General features: G+C 40.8%; 1 protein-coding gene and 1 long non-coding RNA gene across 2 annotated transcripts in view; one reads left to right on the forward strand and one right to left on the reverse strand.

The window, feature by feature from the left end:
* Positions 1-24,012, reverse strand: part of LOC125087297 (uncharacterized) — a 156,779-nt gene that overhangs the window by 42,300 nt on the left and 90,467 nt on the right. The window lies entirely within an intron of this gene.
* On the forward strand, positions 64-23,150 carry KRT23 (keratin 23). Its single transcript, XM_047707474.1, has 8 exons — positions 64-498; positions 13,480-13,562; positions 15,402-15,558; positions 16,906-17,067; positions 17,155-17,277; positions 20,076-20,296; positions 21,325-21,356; positions 22,780-23,150. The coding sequence occupies exons 1-8, from the start codon at positions 103-105 to the stop codon at positions 22,863-22,865; spliced, it is 1,260 nt and encodes a 419-aa protein (XP_047563430.1). The 5' UTR covers positions 64-102; the 3' UTR covers positions 22,866-23,150.

A 24,012-nucleotide genomic window follows, 5' to 3' on the forward strand; every position in this document is an offset into this window, starting at 1 on the left:
AGTGAAGCGCATAAAACCATCCAGGGCAGTTTGGGGCTGCTCAGTTCTGCAGGGCCAGGGAGCGGAGCAGAACCCAGCCCTGCACCTATCACAGATGGGACCATGAACTCCAGCCACAGCTTCAGCCAGACCCCCTCTGGCTCCCTCCGTGGCACGGGAGGCAGCTGGGGTCAGCTGGGGAGCTTCCCTCGGGCTCCCAGTGTCCATGGGGGCGCTGGGGGTGTCCGCATCTCCCTTTCCTTCAGCTCACCAAGGTGCCTGCCTCCGGGAGGCCCTTGGGGATCTAGAAGAGGCAATTCCCTCCCTGCTGCAAGTGGGAAGGAGGTGATGCAGAACCTCAATGATCGCCTGGCTTCCTACCTGGACAAGGTGCGCGCCCTGGAGGAGGCCAACGAGAAGCTCGAACGTCGCATACTGAAGTGGCATGAGCAGAGAGATCCTGGCAGTAAGCAAAATTACTCCAAGTATGAGGAAAACATCAGCCACCTGCAGGAGCAGGTAAGATCATGGGTGACCCTGGAACTCAAGAGGGGGGTGCATTTCCAGAGAGTCGTGGGAGGAGAAATCAGTACAAAAGACGATTTCCAGGAAAAATAGCAAAAGACCTGAAAGTAATTGTAAACAAAGGTATTTGAGGATATTTTCTTGTTATACCTTTTGGACTTGGGAAAGCCTATTTTGTGTATTTCGTCCTCTATACATAAATTTTATGGAAAATCCCAAAAAATGTAAGGCAACCAGGCGCTGCCTTGTGTCACTTGTGATACGGGAATGTTACAGTAACAATAAGGCCAATATTCATCCCTCTTGCTCAGGGCACAAGAGGCACAAGAGAGCGTTTGCTTTCTCATTACTTCAGTTCTGCTCCATCTCAAAAGTCCTGGCAACAGCATGATTACCCACAGGAAGAAAGGCCAAGCTCACGATTCTGGAGATCATACCTAAAGGCTGTCACTCCACTAACAGATACATCATTCTGACATTCCTGAGTATTTCCTCTTGAGGGCTGCTAGAAGCTCTGAGTTCTGCTGCTCCCAGTTCTAAAAAGGCATATTGCTAGAAAAAAAATAATAAAATGAGCACAATTCTTGGAATCTTGGAGTTGGGATGGGTTATAGAGACTTCTTTAAAACAAAAAAATTTTCAACCAAAAGAAAAAAAAAAAAAGCTGAGCTTATACCTTCTGGAACATCTCACAACATTGGCTAGAAGTGGAGGGAATCCAGTCGGCTCATAAATTATTTTTTAAAGCTATATAGCTTCTCTCTTATGTAAAGTGGTCCCAGAAAATTCCCTGTAAGATCACCGTTTTATCCATCCTCGAAAGAGCATCACAGGTTTCCAGTATTTATACAGTATGATTTCTCAACCCTCAGTCGTCCTTGCTTGAATGTAGGAAAGACCAATCAAGATAATATAAATCTGTCCTCATAATGAACCCTAATTATTGAATAATCAACCTAATAACTGACTGCATAATTACCCTAACTATATAGTACATGGTTGTCTTTATGGAAAAAACAAGGTGACTCAACAAACCACATCATATTTTTTTCATTAATAAAGTTGCTTTTGTGTTAGAATGGAGAGAATAGAAGATTTTTGCAAAGGGACTGCTGAGAACCTAACTCCCGAAAGAAACATGAGGTCAGACCGGGTCAAACAATTCACTAACTGACAGCAGAAAAAAGGGAAGAGGGAGGAAAACATTTATTAAGCCCTTATTGTATGCCAGCCTTCATGTTGGATTTTTTAATACACATTAGCAGAAAGCAGAAAGCTTTCTGCGCTGATGGAAACATTCGACGTTACCTGATTCAATTCTTACAATGACCCTGTAAAGAGATAGAAGCTCAGAGAGGTGAGATAGTCACCAAAAGCCACCAGCAAGAGGCGGACATGGGATTCTAATTCAGATCTGTTTCTAAAGGCTTCACAATTTCCACACAGCATGGTGCTCACTAGCCTATGTCCTACAAAAACGGTACTGCTTGCGGTAGAAATACTGCATTACAGTTGCATTGCTAATCATACGACACACATTTCATACACATTATCTCATTCTGCAAAGCAAATATTCTTACCCCAGATTTATAGATGAGGAGACTGAGACTGAGTGGTTGCCCAAATTCTTTGGAACAGAACTGAGTGAAGTGAGCGAGGGCAATGCCAAGAAGTGAGTGGCTTGCCCACTCTCTAAGCCTACTCTCGAAGCCCACTCTCTAAGCCTGGGATTCTGGGTTCTGACTTTAAATTCTGGGCTATATATTAAATTCAGGTTTGAATTCCACTCGTTTCTGGATTACTTATTTTAGTTGTACTTTTTTCATGATTGAAGAAAACAGTTCTTTGAAGTTGAGGTTGTACTATCCCCCACTCACAGGCAAGAAAACAGAGTCACAAGAGTACAACAACCCACAACAAGCAGGGGCTGACCCCTTCCCAGGCCTCGATGAAATGCTATCAGTAGATATAGTGTTCTTCCACCCCCCACTGTAGGGATCTTAAGTATTACTCAAAAAGTCTGTAAGAAAATGAGTTCAAAAATTAATCCAATCCTTTTGAAACACCGAGTTGGACTTTGTCATAAGGATATGTGTATTTTCGAATGGCTCTCAATAGTACCATATTTTGGCACTGTGGTTTATGATTAGAAAATTCTATTTTCTTCTTCCTGGAACAAGATTACACACCCTGGAGCAACAATGCTATACGATACACCAACTCAAGTGTTTTTAAAAGAATGAACTCAGAGCCTTGAGGGAGAATCCAGGTGATTAATTACAACACACAATGCAAAACCTATGCTTCACAAATTATTTCTCAACCCATCCTCATCATCCATTCATTACTGTGAAGGATGTCTCAGAAAGAGTGGCTGTATCATAATATTGTATCAAGTAAGACTGAACAGGGGAAATAATTTTGGTTTTTAAATGTGCTCTGTATCAAATGCATTTCAGAACTCACCATTCATGTACTCTGAGAAGAACGCTGACTGGGGGAATCAGATTCATTTTTTTTTTTAAGATTTTACTTATTTATTTGACAGACAGAGAGCATGAGAGAGGGAACCCACCAGAGGGAGTGGGAGAAGGAGAAGCAGGCTCCCCACACAGCAGGGAGCGTGATGTGGGGCTCCATCCCAGGGTCCTAGGATCATAACCTGAGCCGAAGGCAGACACTTAACCGCTGAGCTACCCAGGCGCCCCAGCATCAGATTCTTGATGTGGGTTTTACAACAGATAAATTACCAATTTAACTCAGAAAAGCCAAATAGGCCCACAGATTGTATTTTTTATTTTTCTGATTCCACAGAGGGAATACTGTTTGGTTTCTCTGGATGTCAGTCAAAACCTCAGCGCACAGGGTCCCCAGGCTTTCGAGGATGGAGCTGCTTAGATAACAGAATGAATAAAGAGCCTGGAAGGGAAAAGCATTGGTATGAAAGTCCCTAAGCAGCACTGCAGTGGGGAGACTAGGAAATATCCACAGAATCCTTTTTTAGAGCAAAGGAAGTAGTCATATTACCTTTTGGAATCCACCAAAGGAAGAAAGGAGTCGAGCAGGGCAGCAATCTGGTTATCTCCCACCATGAAGAGCAGAAGTTTGAGGATGTCTCTCAACATACAGAATCTGGGCTTTATCGAGTACAGACTTTGGCTCTAATTACAAAAGTGCTGGCTTTTTTCCTTCTTTTTTTTTCCCACTATATTCCCTACACTGTACATACATTTATTTATTTATTTATTTATTTATTTATTTATTTATTTTTCTTTCTTTTCGGCGTAACAGAATTCATTGTTTATGCACCACACCCAGTGCTCCATGCAATATGTGCCCTCCATAATACCCACCACCTGGCTCCCCCAACCTCCCACCCCCCACTGTACTTTTTATTCCCATGCCTCATTTATTTTGTAACTGGAAGTTTGCATCTCTTGATCCCATTTTCCTATTTCACCCACTTCCCTCCCCTCATCCTCTGGCAACCACCAGTTTGTTCCTTGCATTTATAAGTTCATTTCTATCTGTTTGTTGGTCCATTTATTTTGTTTTTTGGATTCCATATATAAGTGAAATCATATAGTATTTGTCTTTCTGACTTATTTCTTGTCTCTGTGGTATTTTTCTGACTTATTTCAACCAGTATATACCCCCTAGGTCCATCCATGTGGTTGCAAATGGTAGAATCTTTTTTTTTTTTATGGCTTGGTAGTAGGATTCCATTATGTGTGTACGTATGTATGTGTGTATACATATATATCTCTCACATCTTTTGTATCTGTTCATCTGTTGATGGACACTTAAGTTGGTTCCCTATCTTGGCTCCTATCAATAAGGCTGCAATGAACACAGGGGTGCATACATGCTTTCAAATTGGTGAGGTTCTTTCTTCAGGTAAATACCCAGAAGTGGAATTATTGGGTCATTTGGCAGTTCTATTTCTAATTTTTTGAGAAACCTCCATACTGTTTTTCCACAGTGGCTGTACCAATTTACATTCCCACCAACAATGTATAAGGGTTCCCTCTTCCCCATATCCTCTCCAACACTTACTATATCTTATCTTTTTGCTACTAGCCAATTCTGACTTGTGTGAAGTGTTATCTTATTGTGATTTTCATTTGCTGTTCCCAGATGATGAGTGATCCTGAGCATCTTTTCATGTGTCTTTTGGCAATCTGTATATCTTCTCAAAAGTTCTTTTATAAAAGAAAATTAAGGGGTCACCTGGGTGGCTCATTGGGTTAAAGCCTCTGCCTTCAGCTCAGGTCGTAATTCTGGGGTCCTGGGATCGAATCCTGCATTGGGCTCTCTGCTCAGCAGGGAGCCTGCTTCCCTTCCTTTCTCTCTGCCTGCTTCTCTGCCTACTTGTGATCTCTGTCTTTCAAATAAATAATTAAAATCTTTTTTAAAAAAAAAGAAAATTAAGCACTCTACAGTTTTCTAAATTAACATAGTTTCAACTAATTCTTCTGAGTGTCTACAGTGTGCCCAGAATATGCTAAGTATGTTACAATGTTATTGTGTTTAACCTCTTCTAATATAATTCTCGTAACTCTCTGATGAAGTAGCTACTATTATTATTACTATTGCCATTTTATGGATGAAGAAACTGAGATTCAACAAGCTCACTCAGCTAGTAGGTGCAACGCAGGACCCCAGGCTCTGCCTTTTGGGTTCCAGACCCAGAGTTACTACCACCTCTGAATCCTGCTATTGTGCATTCATGATACCAGATTCCAAGTAATCAGGGAAGCTTTGAATGGGAGCAGATCTTGAAACGGTGCCTTTGTATTGAACTATAAATTTGCGCTAAGGAAATCCTTTCCAAATAAAGGAATTATCTGTTCAAATGTGATGGCAATGTCACAGGATTCTCTGCCTCCAGCTAAATCATGAAGTTTAGAGCTAGGACCTCTAGTAGTTTCTACTTCAAACTCCTTACTTAACAAATGATGAAGTCGAAATCCAGGAAATAGGGTGACTGACCCAAGTTCATGCCAATGGCCAGTAAGGAAGTAAAGAAGAAAAATCCCCAGTTCCTGGTTCAGCACAATACTTGGCACAAAAGTAAGTAGTACTATACTTTTGATGTTGAGACATCTTCCGTCTAATTTTCCTGAAGACAGGGACATATATCAAATGAACACTACTCTGGTTACAACTACCTAGAAGAATTAACAAATCATGTACGTAAACACAACTGCTCGAATAGAAACTTTCAATAGTGAGTCTTAGAGTCAAGATGGTGGAGAAGTAGCAGGCTGAGACTACTTCGGGTAGCAGGAGAACAGGTAAATAGCTTATCTAAAGATTGCAAACACCTACAAATCCAACGGGAGATTGAAGAGAGGAAGAACAGCAATTCTAGAAACAGAAAATCAACCACTATCTGAAAGGTAGGACTGGCGGAAAAGTGAATCCAAAGCGATGGGAAGATAGACCGCGGGGGGAGGGGCCGGCTCCCGGCGAGCGGCGGAGCAACGGAGCACAAAATCAGGACTTTTAAAAGCCTGTTCCGCTGAGGGACATCGCTCCAGAGGCTTAACTGGGGTGAAGCCCAGGCGGGGTCAGCGCGGCCTCAGGTCCCGCAGGGTCGCAGAAGGATCGGGGGTGTCTGAGTGTCGCAGAGCTTACCAGTATTAGAACAGGGAAGCCGGCTACAGAGACAGAGCCGAGGAGTGACTCTCAGCTCGGGGTTGCCTTGAACCGGTCGCAGGCTCGGTCAGCTCGGAGCGCGGCCGGAGGCCAGGGTGGCGGGAGTCATTGGGCGCTGTTCTCTGAGGGCACACTGAGGAGTGGGGCCCCGGGCTCTCGGCTCCTCCGGGCCGGAGACTGGGAGGCCGCCATCTCCATTCCCGTCCTCCGGAACTCTACGGAAAGCGCTCAGGGAACAAAAGCTCCCAAAAGCAAACCCGAGCGGATGACTCAGCGCGGCCCCGGGTAAGGGCGGTGCAACTCCGCCTGGGGCAAAGACGCTTGAGAATCACTACAACAGGCCCCTTCCCCAGCAGATCAACAGATCAACGGGAAACCCAGCCAGGACCAAGTTCACCTACCAAGGATGCAGTTTCAATACCAAGGAGAGCAGCGAAATTCCAAAGGAGAAGAAAGCAAAGCACAGAACTCATGGCTTTCTCCCCATGATTTTTTAGCCTTGCAGTTAATTTAATTTTTTTTCTTTTTCTCTTCTTCTGCTAAATTTTTTTAACTTTTACCGTTTTCTTTTTTAATGTTTTTTAAATAGTTTATCTAATATATATATTTTTTTTTTCCTCTTTTTATGTTTTTTCTTTATCAGCTTTCTTTTTTTTAATAGTTTCTTTTTTCTTTCTTTCTTTCTTTCTGAACCCCTTTTTATCCCCTTTCTCCCCCCTCACAATTCAGGATCTCTTCTGATTTGGCTAAAGCATATTTTCCTGGGGTTGTTGCCACCCTTTTAGTATTTTACTTGCTCCTTCATAAACTCTTATCTGGACAAAATGACAAGGCGGAAAAATTCACAACAAAAAAAAGAACAAGAGGCAGTACCAAAGGCTAGGGACCGAATCAATACAGACATTGGTAATATGTCAGATATAGAGTTCAGAATGACGATTCTCAAGGTTCTAGCCGGGCTTGAAAAAGGCATGGAAGATATTAAAGCAACCCTCTCGGGAGATATAAAAGCCCTTTCTGGAGAAATAAAATAACTAAAATCTAACCAAGTGGAAATCAAAAAAGCTATTAATGAGGTGCAATCAAAAATGGAAGCTCTCACTGCTAGGATAAATGAGGCAGAAGAAAGAATTAGCGATATAGAAGACCAAATGACAGAGAATAAAGAAGCTGAGCAAAAGAGGGACAAACAGCTACTGGACCATGAGGGGAGAATTCGAGAGATAAGTGACACCATAAGACGAAACAACATTAGAATAATTGGGATTCCAGAAGAAGAGGAAACAGAGAGGGGAGCAGAAGGTATATTGGAGAGAATTATTGGAGAGAATTTCCCCAATATGGCAAAGGGAACAAGCATCAAAATTCAAGAGGTTCAGAGAACCCCCCTCAAAATCAATAAGAATAGGTCCACACCCCGTCACCTAATAGTAAAATTTACAAGTTTTAGTGACAAAGAAAAGATCCAGAAAGCAGCCCGGGAAAAGAAGTCTGTAACGTACAATGGTAAAAATATTAGATTGGCAGCAGACTTATCTACAGAGACCTGGCAGGCCAGAAAGAGCTGGCATGATATATTCAGAGTACTAAATGAGAAAAACATGCAGCCAAGAATACTATATCCAGCTAGGCTATCATTGAAAATAGAAGGAGAGATTAAAAGCTTCCAGGACAAACAAAAACTGAAAGAATTTGCAAATACCAAACCAGCTCTACAGGAAATATTGAAAGGGGTCCTCTAAGCAAAGAGAGACCCTAAAAGTAGTAGATCAGAAAGAAACAGAGACAATATACAATAACAGTCACCTTACAGGCAATACAATGGCACTAAATTCATATCTCTCAATACTTACCCTGAATGTTAATGGTCTAAATGCCCCAATCAAAAGACACAGGGTATCAGAATGGATCAAAAAACAAAACCCATCTATATGTTGCCTACAAGAAACTCATCTTAAACCCGAAGACACCTCCAGGTTTAAAGTGAGGGGGTGGAAAAGAATTTACCATGCTAATGGACATCAGAAGAAAGCAGGAGTGGCAATCCTTATATCAGATCAATTAGATTTTAAGCCAAAGACTATAATAAGAGATGAGGAAGGACACTATATCATACTCAAAGGAACTGTCCAACAAGAAGATCTAACAATTTTAAATATCTATGCCCCTAACGTGGGAGCAGCCAACTATATAAACCAATTAATAACAAAATCAAAGAAACACATCGACAAGAATACAATAATAGTAGGGGATTTTAACACTCCCCTCACTGAAATGGACAGATCATCCAAGCAAAAGATCAACAAGGAAATCAAGGCCTTAAATGACACACTGGACCAGATGGACATCACAGATATATTCAGAACATTTCATCCCAAAGCAACAGAATACACATTCTTCTCTAGTGCACATGGAACATTCTCCAGAATAGATCACATTCTTGGTCCTAAATCAAGTCTCAACCGGTATCAAAAGATTGGGATCATTCCCTGCATATTTTCAGACCACAATGCTCTGAAGCTAGAACTCAATAACAAGAGGAAATTTGGAAAGAACCCAAATACATGGAGACTAAACAGCATCCTTCTAAAGAATGAATGGGTCAACCAGGAAATCAAAGAAGAATTGAAAAAATTTATGGAAACAAATGATAATGAAAACACAACGGTTCAGAATCTGTGGGACACAACAAAGGCAGTCCTGAGAGGAAAATATATAGCGGTACAAGCCTTTCTCAAGAAACAAGAAAGGTCTCAGGTACACAACCTAACCCTACACCTAAAGGAGCTGGAGAAAGAACAAGAAAGAAACCCTAAACCCAGCAGGAGAAGAGAAATCATAAAGATCAGAGCAGAAATCAATGAAATAGAAACCAAAAAAACAATAGAACAAATCAACGAAACTAGGAGCTGGTTCTTTGAAAGAATTAATAAGATTGATAAACCCCTGGCCAGACTTATCAAAAAGAAAAGAGAGAGGACCCAAATAAATAAAATCATGAATGAAAGAGGAGAGATCACAACGAACACCAAAGAAATACAGACAATTATAAGAACATACTATGAGCAACTCTACGCCAACAAATTTGACAATCTGGAAGAAATGGATGCATTCCTAGAGACATATAAACTACCACAACTGAACCAGGAAGAAATAGAAAGCCTGAACAGACCCATAACCAGTAAGGAGATTGAAACAGTCATCAAAAATCTCCAAACAAACAAAAGCCCAGGGCCAGACGGCTTCCCGGGGGAATTCTACCAAACATTTAAAGAAGAACTAATTCCTATTCTCCTGAAACTGTTCCAAAAAATAGCAATAGAAGGAAAACTTCCAAACTCATTTTATGAGGCCAGCATCACCTTGATCCCAAAACCAGACAAGGATCCCAACCAAAAAGAGAACTACAGACCAATATCCTTGATGAACACAGATGCAAAAATTCTCGCCAAAATACTAGCCAATAGGATTCAACAGTACGTTAAAAGGATTATTCACCACGACCAAGTGGGATTTATTCCAGGGCTGCAAGGCTGGTTCAACATCCGCAAATCAATCAATGTGATACAACACATTAATAAAAGAAAGAACAAGAACCATATGATACTCTCCATAGATGTTGAAAAAGCATTTGACAAAGTACAGCATCCCTTCCTGATCAAAACTCTTCAAAGTGTAGGGATAGACGGCACATACCTCAATATTATCAAAGCCATCTATGAAAAACCCACCGCAAATATCATTCTCAATGGAGAAAAACTGAAAGCTTTTCTGCTAAGGTCAGGAACACGGCAGGGATGTCCGTTATCACCACTGCTATTCAACATAGTACTAGAAGTCCTAGCCTCAGCAATCAGACAACAAAAGGAAATTAAAGGCATCCAAATCGGCAAAGAAGAAGTCAAACTATCACTCTTCGCAGATGATATGATACTCTATGTGGAAAACCCAAAAGACTCCACTCCAAAACTGCTAGAACTTGTACAGGAATTCAGTAAAGTGTCAGGATATAAAATTAATGCACAGAAATCAGTTGCATTTCTCTACACCAACAACAAGACAGAAGAAAGAGAAATTAAGGAGTCCATCCCATTTACAATTGCACCCAAAACTATAAGATACCTAGGAATAAACCTAACCAAAGAGACTAAGAATCTATACTCAGAAAACTATAAAGTACTCATGAAAGAAATTGAGGAAGACACAAAGAAATGGAAAAATGTTCCATGCTCCTGGATTGGAAGAATAAATATTGTGAAAATGTCTATGCTACCTAAAGCAATCTACACATTTAATGCAATTCCTATCAAAGTACCATCCATTTTTTTCAAAGAAATGGAACAAATAATCCTAAAATTTTTTTTTAAAGATTTTATTTATTTATTTGTCAGAGAGAGAGAGAGAGCGAGCACAGGCAGACAGAGTGGCAGACAGAGGCAGAGGGAGAAGCAGGCTCCCCACAGAACAAGGAGCCCGATGTGGGACTCGATCCCAGGACACTGGGATCATGACCTGAGCCGAAGGCAGCTGCTTAACCAACTGAGCCACCCAGGCGTCCCAATAATCCTAAAATTTATATGGAACCAGAAAAGACCTCGAATAGCCAAAGGAATATTGAAAAAGAAAACCAAAGTTGGTGGCATCACAATTCCGGACTTCAAGCTCTATTACAAAGCTGTCATCATCAAGACAGCATGGTACTGGCACAAAAACAGACACATAGATCAATGGAACAGAATAGAGAGCCCAGAAATAGACCCTCAACTCTATGGTCAACTCATCTTCGACAAAGCAGGAAAGAATGTCCAATGGAAAAAAGACAGCCTCTTCAATAAATGGTGTTGGGAAAATTGGACAGCCACATGCAGAAAAATGAAATTGGATCATTTCCTTACACCACACACGAAAATAGACTCAAAATGGATGAAGGATCTCAATGTGAGAAAGGAATCCATCAAAATCCTCGAGGAGAACACAGGCAGCAACCTCTTCGACCTCAGCCGCAGCAACATCTTCCTAGGAACATCACCAAAGGCAAGGGAAGCAAGGGCAAAAATGAACTTTTGGGATTTTATCAAGATCAAAAGCTTTTGCACAGCAAAGGAAACAGTTAAAAAAAACAAAAGACAACTGACAGAATGGGAGAAGATATTTGCAAATGACATATCAGATAAAGGGCTAGTGTCCAAAATCTATAAAGAACTTAGCAAACTCAACACCCAAAGAACAAAGAATCCGATCAAGAAATGGGCAGAGGACATGAACAGACATTTCTGCAAAGAAGACATCCAGATGGCCAACAGACACATGAAAAAGTGCCCCATATCACTCGGCATCAGGGAAATACAAATCAAAACCACCATGAGATATCACCTCACACCAGTCAGAATGGCTAAAATTAACAAGTCAGGAAATGACAGATGCTGGCGAGGATGCGGAGAAAGGGGAACCCTCCTACACTGTTGGTGGGAATGCAAGCTGGTGCAACCACTCTGGAAAACAGCATGGAGGTTCCTCAAAATGTTGAAAATAGAACTACCCTATGACCCTGCAATTGCACTGCTGGGTATTTACCCTAAAGATACAAACGTAGTGATCCGAAGGGGCACGTGCACCCGAATGTTTATAGCAGCAATGTCTACAATAGCCAAACTATGGAAAGAACCTAGATGTCCATCTACAGACGAATGGATAAATCAGATGTGGTATATATACACAATGGAATACTATGCAGCCATCAAAAGAAATGAAATCTTGCCATTTGCAATGACGTGGATGGAACTAGAGGGTATCATGCTTAGCGAAATAAGTCAATCGGAGAAAGACAACTATCATATGATCTCCCTGATATGAGGGAGAGGAGATGCAACATGGGGGGTCGAGGGGGTAGGAGAAGAGTAAATGAAACAAGATGGGATTGGGAGGGAGACAAACCATAAGTGACTCTTAATCTCACAAAACAAACTGAGGGTTGATGGGGGGAGGGGTTGGGAGAGGGGGGTGGGGTTATGGATATTGGGGAGGGTATGTGCTATGGTGAGTGCTGTGAAGTGTGTAAACCTGGCGATTCGCAGACCTGTACCCCTGGGGATAAAAATATATGTTTATAAAGCTGTAAAAAAAAAAAAAAGGAAAGAAAAAAGAAAGGATGAATACCCAAGTTTTGTAGCAACATGGACGGGACTGGAAGAGATTATGCTGAGTGAAATAAGTCAAGCAGAGAGAGTCAATTATCATATGGTTTCACTTATTTGTGGAGCATAACAGATAGCATGGAGGACAAGGGGAGATGGAGAGGAGAAGGGAGTTGAGGGAAATTGGAAGGGGAGGTGAACCATGAGAGACTATGGACTCTGAAAAACGATCTGAGAATTTTGAAGGGGTGGGGGGTGGGAGGTTGGGGGCACCAGGTGGTGGGTATTGTGGAGGGCACGGATTACATGGAGCACTGGGTGTGGTGCAAAAATAATGAATACTGTTATGCTGAAAAAATAAAAAATTATTAAAAAAACAAAAAAAAAAACAACACATAAACATCTAGTAAAAGTCTTAACCAGAGGCTTTATCACAGTTAAAGTTTACTAAGCTCCCAAAAAGTTACTTCAGTTAATATTTGAACAGCCACAATTTGGGCATTCTCATCATGGAATAATTTACAAACACTTAAACATACCTACAAGTTATGTGAATGGTTATAGTCACTATGGACAAAAAATAATTATGGCATGTGATGACTCTTATGAAATTCATTTAAAATCAGTTTGATGAACTAGTATCAGTGATATTTTGATATTTTGCTCAGTATCACTGATCAGAAACATGAATGCTACTGCAGGGAAGAATTATGTTCATCTAAAATAACTATTGCACTTGAAGGGAGCCAAACTAATAGTCACAATAAAAATAGAACTAGAACTTAAAACTCTTGTAACATCATCAGACGTGGGTGACTTGAAACAAAACAGTAAGGTTATGTTCGCAGTACTAGAAAGCCAGAAGGCCCTTTGAACTGTGATTCTCTTTCCTCTTCCAATGTCATTCTTTCAGCATTACCATCAATCCTAGCCTGTCAAACTGAATGTGAAGAAAGACAGTGAAGTGGCTGCAGACCACGTTCTTACTTTAAAAACCATTCTGATGCTTTGTACCTAGTAAGTGCTCAGCATTTACTGATTTGATTATTTGTTGTTCCACTGCCAGAAAAGAAGTCAGCTATGCTAAGAAGTCATATACCCAGGAAATACAGTCTTTGGAAATGCAGCTCTCCCATGGGAGTGTGTCTGACTTAAATGACTCTTGATATGTGTTTTACAGATCATGGATGGTAAGATGACAAATGCTCAGATCATTCTTCTCATTGACAATGCCAGGATGGCAGTGGATGACTTTGGCCTCAAGTAAGTTGCTTCCTCATCCTATTGTAGGCAGCTTTCATTTGCTGTTTTTCTTTTGCTTTGTTTTGGGGGTTCCTCTTGTTTTTATTTTGCTAAAGGAAAACTTATTTCACCATTAGCCACATGTAATATCTTTAAAAAATATAATCAAAAAGCATAATATGAACAAATACTTGACTGGACCCTACTTTAAACAAACTAGATATAAAATACAAATACACCTTATAGCATGGGGAAATTTGAATACGAACCAAGCATTAGATGATTTTAAAGAGTTATTATCAGCTCTTTAGGGGTGATAATGTTATTATGCTTATTTAGAAAACTCCTCTATTTAGTTTTTTCTAATTTTATTTTAATTCCAGTATAGTTAGCATACAGTGTTATTATTTGTGTGTTGTTACACCTGTCAGGTGTACAATATAGTGATTCAGCACTTGCATACATCACCCAGTGCTCATCACAAGTACACTCCTTAATCCCCATCACCTCTTTCCCCCAGCCCCTACCCATTTGCCCTCAGGTAACCATCAGTTTGTTCTCCATAGTTAAAAGTATGTCCATTACTTAGATTTAACAGCTGTTAACATTTTGCTTCTTTTTTTTTTTAAGATTTATTTACTTATTTGAGAGAGAGAGAGAGCACGTGGAGGGAAATTCAGAGGGAGAGGAAAAGTAAGAATCCTAAGTAGACTCCACAGTGAGCCCAGAGCCCAACATGGGGCTTGGTCTCAGGACCCTGAGATCATGACCCAAGCCAAAACCAAGAGTCAGACGCTTAACAAACTGAGCCACCCAGGTGTCCCCATTTTGCTTCACTCTTAACAAAAAAAAATTTTTTTAACGATGTATCCCTAAGTATTTAGGGGGGAAATGTCATAATGTCTATAATTTAGTTTAAAATACAAAATAGAGATGAAGCAAAATTTTAACAGTAAGTCTAAGCAATGGGCATATGACTGTTTATTAGTAAACAGTCCTCTCTAATTAAAAACAACAACAACATTGAGTCACCATCAGAAAATCATATGGTTTCACTTATTTTAGAGCATAACAAATAGCATGGAGGACAAGGGGAGTTAGAGAGGAGAAGGGAGTTGGGGGAAATTGGAAGGGGAGGTGAACCATGAGAGACTATGGACTCTGAAAAACAATCTGAGGGTTTTGAAGGGGCAGGAGGTGGGAGGTTGGGGGAACCAGGTAGTGGGTATTGGAGAGGGCACAGATTGCATAGAGCACTGGGTGTGGTGCAAAAACAAGGAATACTGTTATGCTGAAAAAAAAATAAAAATAAGTCAAAAATAATAATAATAAAGAAGAAAGGAGGAGGAGAAATCATTTACTTACACTGTCAAGAGTATAAATGATGGCTGTAATTTATTCACTTGTAACATATTGAAAAACAAACTCAAGGTAATTTATGAGCAAGTCATCTTCCAGTGGGCTATCAGCAGTGTCTGTGTTATGAATTAATGTCCATATTTCTACCTCCTTTCCATTTGCAGCACTAGGAAAGCATTGTTGTGGGGAAGAGGAGGGCCTGACCACAAAATTTGCTGGCATGGTACTCTTCTCAATTCATGATAAAAGCCTGTTATGATCAAAATAAAAACGATAAAGTTGACAAATGATTTTTTTCATTTGTCCTACTAGTAAAAAAAAAAAAAAAAAGAAAAGAAAAGAAAAGAAAAACCTGCGTGAAACAGACATATGAGGGATTCATGATGTGTTCATTTGCTCCTAACCTAAAAAGTACAAAATTCACCTCTAAAGTAAGGCGAATCCTTACAAGGCCATGGCCTTCCAACAACAGGTGTATTCTTCTCTTCCTTCCAACCAAAGGTATGAAAATGAACACTCCTTCAAGAAAGATCTGGAAATTGAAGTTGAAGGTCTCCGAAAGACCTTAGATGATCTGACCATTGTCACAACAGATCTGGAACAGGAGGTTGAGGGGATGAGGAAAGAGCTCATCCTTATGAAGAAGCGACATGAGCAGGTAGGACTCCCCAGGAGCTCCTGGTAACCAGCACAGCTCTTAATCTGTACCTTCAGATGATTCAATAGCCCAGAAGAAACAACCATCTAAATGTCAGTCTTAGTTTCTTTCAACCTAAGTAATTATAAGGAACCATATAAACATCTAATTTTTCCATCTTCAAGGTTATCTATACAGTGTCAAATCCAATAGCCAAAATACGATCAAAATTAATGATGAATCAGTCAACAATTTTGCTAATCAACAATGTTTACTTAGACTAGTTTATGAATATGATACTGCAAGAATAAATGCATGAGACTGAACTTCCTTCATTGACCCAATGTGCAGCAAATTGGGAGACAGTAGAATAAAGAGAATTTGCCACTAACCAAGATAAATAAAACTAGTGGCAAAAATGAAGAATCTTAAAAAGGAAGAAGAAGGAGGAGGAGGAAGAGAAGAAGAAACTTAATTTCCATAAGCATTTAACTGACTTTGAAAAAGGTACCATCAATCTAAATTCCCTGAAACTCTGATGCAGTAAGAGAAAAGCAATCCCCGTTTTAGGCAAATAAAATTAATTATGAACATCAAGGAACCTCAATTCTGAACAGTTGGTTAGACAGTGATTGTTAATTATACTTTTCCTATGGTTTCTTGATTTTCTTTTTTTTTAAGATTTTATTTGAGAGAGAAACAGAAATAGCAAGAGAGACAGAGAGAGAGAGAGAGAGCATGAACAGGAAGGAGAGGGAGAAGTAGGCTCCCTGCTGAGCAGGGACCACCCCCCCCCCACTTGGGGCTCAATCCCAGGACTCCAGGAACATGACCCGAGCCAAAGGCAGACACTTAACCAACTGAGCCACCCAAGTGCCCCTCTTGATTTTCATGACATCCTATGGGTGTCAGCCCTACAGAGTCATAATGCATTGACAAGATATTAAAGGTCTTTATACTTTTTGGCTTTGGGTCCTGAACTGCCTCCCAAAAGCTTTGGCCTCTAACCTGAAATGTTCAACTGTTGAATTGTGCCACCACTTCACCCATGAACATGTGCCGGAGTACTTTACATGCTATGGAAGCATAATTCTTTATGAAACATTTTCAACCAGGGATTAAGTCAGTAATCACAGAGGTCATTTGGTTACCTATCTAGTGTGATTTTTTTTACTTTATAAACTTATAATAGAAAAAAACATACAGTGTTTTGCCATCAACAAATAACTGAGAAACCAAACCACACCAGTAAAAGAAAAACAACCACAAAAGCTGAATTTTTAAAAGATCTGTTAACTGCTGCCAATCAACACACCTCTGGCCTTCTGATTATCACAGCCAATTCGTTTTCTTTCTGTTATTAAACAGGAAATGGAGGAACATCATGTACCAAATGACTTCAAGGTCAGTGTGAAGGTGGATACAACCCCAGGAGAAGATCTGATCAAGGTCCTGGAGGATATGAGGCAGGAATATGAGTATATAATAAAGAAGAAGCATCAAGACCTGGACGCTTGGTATAAAGAGCGGGTAAAGGAAAGGAGTTCAAACTTCCCAAAGTTTCCATTGCCATGTGGTCCCAATGCCAATGCCTCTCTCCTTCTCTTGGTCTCCTAGTCAGCTGCCATGGCCCAGGAGGTGGCCAGCCCAGCAGCTGTGCAGAGCAGCCAAAGTGACATCCATGAGCTGAAGCGCACTTTCCAGGCCCTGGAGATAGACCTGCAGGCACAGCGCAACAGGGTGAGTCTGAGATAGGGTCAGGTACCACCTCCTCCATGAAGCCTCTCTTGACATCTCTCCTGGGTTCCTCTCCCCAACTCCCTTGGGAGTTCCCACTTCTCATCCAAACTGTTTGCGGTGAGAAAGATAATAAGTGCTGTCATTTATTGAGGTGTCCACAATGTGCCACATTGTGTGCCAGGGGGTTCATTAATGTTAACTGCCATCAAACCTCACTTTAGCCTTTCCAGGTAGGTCTTTGTGTTCTTACTTTAGGGATGAGGAAACCAAAGCTCTAGACAGTTAAGTAAATTTGGCCAAGGTCACAGAGATAGTAAGTGGCCAGCGGCAAAGCCACCTGGTGTTTAGGAAAAGGTGTGAGGGTCTAGTAGGCCCTCATAATTGCTACCAGTGCTCTCCCCACTTACAACCAGGCTGCCCCCTGAAACCCCAATACAAAAAAATTCTGGTGTCAACATGAATTGGTGGCAAATCCAGGCCAGCTGACTCCAAAGTACTGCTCTGTCCATCATGTAGATGGCTTATCACCCAGTAAATTATAAATTCTTATATCTAAGTCATTTCTATACCTTTCATGGTTTTTAGTAAAATGCTCTGTATGAGTGTCACAAGCACTCAAAATTCATTAAATGATATCTATGATTTGATTCCCTTTGTAGCCTATCTGAAGCTTCTAATCATTCATCAATATTATTTCCAAGTGCTACTCTGACATTGATCTTGAGAAGTAATTGGTTCATTCTGTTGCCAGGTACACATGGTAAATTACTGTTATGCTTTAGAAATAAGTGATAGTGAACAGACATTTAAAATGTACACTGTCAAGGTGATAATAATGAGCACAGAAATAATTACAGTGTTTTATAGTTTTCAAAACATTTGGACATACAGTATTTCACAACAACCCTGTGAGGTCAGCAAGACATTTACATTCATTTTCATGCATTCTACTATCTGACATTATTCTAAGTACTAAGGATTTTATAATAAGGGAATTTACATTCTAGGGTGGATGATAGATCATCAAAATATATAATATGTGGGATGGAGAAAAGGGCTACCAAGAAATGGAACATGGAGTGGGGAAGTCAGGCATGCTGGAGTGCAGAGCTGCATTTTAAACAAGGTGGTCAGGAAAGGTTTTTACTGTTGAGATGACAGTTGAGCAAAAACCTAGAAGTGGTAAAGAAGTGCATTATGTGGCTAGAGAGAGGGGATTCCAGGGGGAGGGGACAATAAACGCAAAATTCCTGAGGCATGGGTGTTTCAGATGGGTTGGAGGAAGAGCAGGGAAGCCAATGTTTCTGTAGTGAGTGTACCAAGAGAAGAAAGATGAGAAGAGGGAAGGGAAGGGGAGACCCTTGGGGTAATGATGGGAGTCAGACTGTGTATCTTGGTCCCTGGAGGGAGGTCCAGAGGAATTTGGAACAGCAGGTATGGACAACTCTTTGAGGAGCTTTGCTGTAGGTGAAGGAGAGCAGAGAAACTGGATGACAACTGAAGGTGGATATGGATTCAAGAGTGAAATATTTTAAAGTGGGAGAAATTATTCTATTTGAAAGCCGATGGGAAGAATCTGGTAGAGAGGAAAATATGAATGATGCAAGAAGGCACCAGTTGCTAAAATGACTGAAGCACAGAGAGCTCATGCACAGGAACAGGAGGGAAACAAGAACCTGGACCCAGGTTCACGTATGTGGGTGGAATTAATGGTGGGAGCTTGTGGGAATTGTCTCCTGATGGCTTTGATTTCCTCCGTAACACAGGAAGCAAGGCCATGGGCTTAGAAAAAGGGGAGGGAAAAGGGCGTCTGAGGACAGAGGAGAAGGAATGCAGTAGCCCTCTGGGAGAACAGGAGAGTAATGAGCGCAGGCCAGGCAACATGAAGTGCCCCCCTGAAAGTCAGCAGCCATCATCAAGGGAGGGTACCCAGCACAGTTATGAGTTTCTCCTGAAGGTTAAAATTACATGCGCCAGAAACAGGTGGGAAATCCAAACAGAACGGGGACTTGAACTCAGTTCTCTGTACCCTAGTGCAGCAACTTCACTGTGCAGCTTTTAGTATTTCCTCAGTAATGACAAGTTGTCACCATTGCCATAATCAACAAGTATTTCTTGGGACGATGGTTGCCAGATTGACCAAATTAAAATATAGGCCATCCAGTTAAATCTGAATTTCAGATACAAAACAAAGGTTTTTGTTGTTGTTGTTGTTCATTTGGTTTTTCTTTCTTTTTTTTTTTTTTTTACTATAAGTATGTCCCATGCAATACTGAGGCAATTTTTAGGACATACTTGTACTAAAAAATTACTCATTGCTCATTTGAAATTCAAATTTAACAAGGCGCTATTTTATCCAGGACTCCTACTTGAGACCCTACTCTGAAGATATAAAGAGACAGCAGTCCAGTTACTGTTTCCCCCAGCAGTTTTCCATCTGGGTACAGACGAAATGTAAGCATGAGGAGGTGAGGAACAGATCAGGGCAAGGCAGCATACACCCAATCCCAAATGAGTAGCATACACAACAAACACTGCAGGAATGTAGCGAAGTTGCCAAGAGCTCCCCAACACAAAGAAATGCCCAGAAAATGGGCTTCAAAAGTCCTGACTCTGGTCCACTTGTCACTGCCCAAGCCCCAAACCTGTAAGTTGGCCAGCTGCCCACCTTTGCATCCCAGGAGCCGCCAAGACACCTAGCAGAGTGGTTGGTGTATTGTAACTACTCAACAAGCCCACATTTTGAAGCAATCAAGCCATCAGTCAATTAATAGAAGAAACATCATTTCCTCTTTCAGAAATCTGCTTTAGAGAACGTGTTATCAGAGACCCAGTCTCGGTACTCCTGCCAGCTCCAGGACATGCAACGGGTCATCTCCCACTATGAGGAAGAACTGATGCAGCTCCGCCATGACCTGGAGCGTCAGCACAACGAATACAAGGTCCTCCTGGGCATCAAGACCCACCTAGAGAAGGAAATTGCCACCTACCACCAGCTCCTGGAGGGAGAGAGTGAGGGGTAAGACAAAGGCTGGCAGGGGAGGAAGATGGAAAGAGCATCAAGTTTTTGCGGGTGCATTCATATACCTCAGGGTTCTGTTAGCAATCCTCATTCTAGAGAAAGAAAGGTTTATGTTGAATTTCTTCTGGACATTTAGATCAGGTTAAATTTCATTAAGTAGCAAGTATGAATTAATCAATTGTTATTCCCACAGCACTAAGATTTGAGGTCAATAGTGAAAATTAATATAATAAAGTCTCTAGAAAGAAACAATTAGGAAGGTTTGGCTATAGTGTTTCCCACAGGGAATGCACACCATTTTGGCTAAACACATACACACCACCACCACCACCAACACAACAACAACAACAACAGAAGGAAATATTTTAGCCTGACAGCAGGAAAAGAGTCCTAAGAAATTGAGAAATCTAGATTCTTCAATCTGGTATTTCTGACCAACTTGTCCAGGAAGGAAAAAAAGGGGGGGGGGGGAGGGGGGCACATATATTCTATGACCCAAGAGAAAGGGTTAGAAAGTTTTTTAAAAGATACATAAATAGGGGTACCTGGTTGGCTCAGTCAGCAGAGCATGTGGCTCTTAATCTTAGGGTCATGAGTTCAAACCCCACATTGAGTGTAGAGATTGTTTAAATAAACCTTAAAAAACAAAATAAAATAAATAAATATACATAAATAAAAGACTGTCAGACCAAATCCTGAACAGTCTGAAAATCCCAGGGATTCCAGACTTCAAACCCAGATCCTGGAAAGGATCCCAGTGGAGGCAAAGCCTGGAGCCAGCTGAAATAATGGAGGTGGTATGACAGACTTCCCTTGACCCCAGGGTCAGTTGGAGGCGGTACTCACTTCCTTCTGGATCCAGGAAGGGTTTCCCATGAACTCATGACCTTGAGACTACACAGCTCAATTATCCTTATTAAAGAGCTATGAATTTACAAGCAGGCAAAGGAGGTTAGTTCACCTTAACGAGTTTTTATGATTGTTGCTAACACTAGAATGAGCTGTAACTCTTATCATTTTTATAGGACAATGGAGGAATCAAAGTCAAGTGTGGAAGGTAAAAAAAATTTCTTTCATTGTTGGAATCTGCTTTTTAAAAATGAATCAACATGTTTATTCATTCTATAGTACTCACATCATCTATAGTACTCATAATCCTTAGTGTACTCCCAAGTATCCCATGTTCGATTTTTATTTTACTTGCAGATGTCCAGGAATTTTTAATTAACTTAAAGTAGATAAAAAAGAAAAAAGTGTGCTCTCAGTGTTGTCTTCAATAATATATATGCAAGTTCTCTGCCAGCAGTAAAGCAGATAGCAATGATCATTCATACTATTAGATCTCTGTTAAGTTATAGAGTCTGTTTACTAAACTCCTAGGAGATTACAAGAAAACAATTTCACATATTTTCCCAAACTACATTCTGTTGAACATTAGTGTTCCATAAGACTTTGTGTATTACAAAAGATATGTTCCATGGACAGAAATGGTTGAAATACTAGGTTCTACCATCCTCTTCATGAACAGTCATGCATTTCAGTAAGTTAAAGATGGACCAGCCACCTCACTGCTGTGAGGAAGAAAAGGAACAGGAAAGACAAAGAAACATCAAAAGTTTTACTTTGCTTAACTCGGTGTCACCCAGTGTCTTTGACCTAGGAACCCTACTTTCTGAGATTTTCTTTAAGGTCTCACAGAAAAGTTCTAAGAAATCACAGGCTGGGACAAGTGGCACTTTTCTGATTAGTTTGTGGTAAAAATGTTCTAAGGCATTAGAGATTCAGAGAATCAGGGTTCCAGGCACCATCAAGGGCAGCTTGTCTAACTGCTACCCCTCTATAAGAAATCAACAAATGGTCCTTCAGTCTCTCCTTACACATGTCCAGGAACGGGGAACCCATTACTTGAAGGAGTGGCCCAATCTACTGTTGGAAAGTTTGATTTTAACAAAGTTCTCCCTGTATCTCTCTTAATGTCAAGTCTTCCCTTTGGTCTGAATCAGTGTCCTGGTATGTCGACAAAACACATATCCAAATAAACCATAACTTCGAAATGATAAATATCCCTGGCCTCTCACCCATCCTTCATGCTTTCTAGATGTTTAAATGACATGCCCAGAATGGCATTTAGTTCTCTGTTAGCTCACAGAATCTATGATACAAGTGCAACAAAGCCTCCATAAGCAGGAAGACCTCCTTAAGAGTAGGTACTCAGCCTAGATTCTGTATCAAGCAAGCCTAGGATGCAGGTCTTGGCCTCTAGAAGGTAACACTATTCACACACCCTCGTTTCCTGGAGGGTGAGAGGAAAAACCCTCCTTGGTGAGATCTCTTCACTCCAGCAAAGCCCACCATATTGCTGAGTGATCATTTTGGAAGGGACAGAGAAGCTTCAGGTACTGAGAGCAGGGAACTAAAAATGAGTATTTCAGATGGTGGGAGAAGCATGGCAGTGACCTGTTCATTGCTTTTTCCCTCAGCTCCAAAGATCAAGGCCATCACACAGGAGAGTGTCAACGGAAGAATAATTCTTTCTCAAGTGAATGAGATCCAAAAGTGTGCCTAAGGCCAATAAAAGTTTCTGCCTATTGTAAGAACTACTTTTCTCCAACGGAAATCCTTGCCCAGACACAACTGGGTGAGTCCTAAGATATATCCTTGGAGTTATCAAACTCAGAATCTTTTTTTTTCCTCTGTAACAATCTCACCAGATATTCTATAATGATCTTAATATATTGCTGCACTTTTTGAATCAAATTATGAGTTCATGAGCTTTTTCAAGCTCTACTTTCCTACTACAATCTTCAGATTGCCATCACTACATATCTGTTTTGTAGCCAATAAAATCCTATGTCAGCTGCATCATGTCTCTGTTTATATCACATCATATTCATGTCATTTTTATATCAAGGTCTCATCCTAGCAAGGGATTCTCAGGGTACTGTTCATGAAAGAAAGGGACCTTAATGCTTTGAACTATTCCACAGCAGCCAAACGCTGGGCAGAATTGTTACCTAGCAGCCATGCAACCTAGGGACAAGATGTAGCTCATGAGGCTCTCCAGACCTCTGCCAGCAGGAAGTGGGGAGACACAGAGGAGGGGAGGCCTGGAAATCTTCACTGAGAATGTGAGATGACCAAAAATTATTCTAGTTCACATACATACATAACCTTAACGGCCTAAAAGAAAGCTAAAGCTAGAAAAGGGAATTCGGAGGGGGGACCCTTATTACAAACAGACAGTAAGCCCCTAAAAGGGGAAGTGACTTGTCCAAGACCCATAATGCAAATATTGGGATCCTGAGTATTATGTTGAGGTGGAGTAGGGGCTGAAGCACAGAGACTATGCACCTCTGTTCTCTCAAAAAGATGCATTTTTCTCAAACTGCAGCAGTGTGAGCCACTGTTCCAGGGCTGGGACAGAGGAGGAATGTTGGAGAAAAGGAAGCTAGAAATCCATATATCTGGTAAGGCCTTATCAGAATGCTGTATACAGAATTATAGGTTGTTCACAATTTAAGGGACCACAGGCACAGGCTAGTCAAACTCTCCCATTTTACAGACAAATAAATTGAGGCCCAGAACATTAAAGGCATTTACTCAAACACTTACTGGATTGTTGCTAGTCTAGATCCAGCTCTCTCGAGTCCATTAACAGTTATTAAACTTAAAATGGTGTAATGTTATCATCTAACACATTGGCAATGCCCCAT

The sequence above is a fragment of the Lutra lutra genome, chromosome 16 (assembly GCF_902655055.1).
Source record: "Lutra lutra chromosome 16, mLutLut1.2, whole genome shotgun sequence".
Taxonomy (NCBI): Eukaryota; Metazoa; Chordata; class Mammalia; order Carnivora; family Mustelidae; genus Lutra; species Lutra lutra.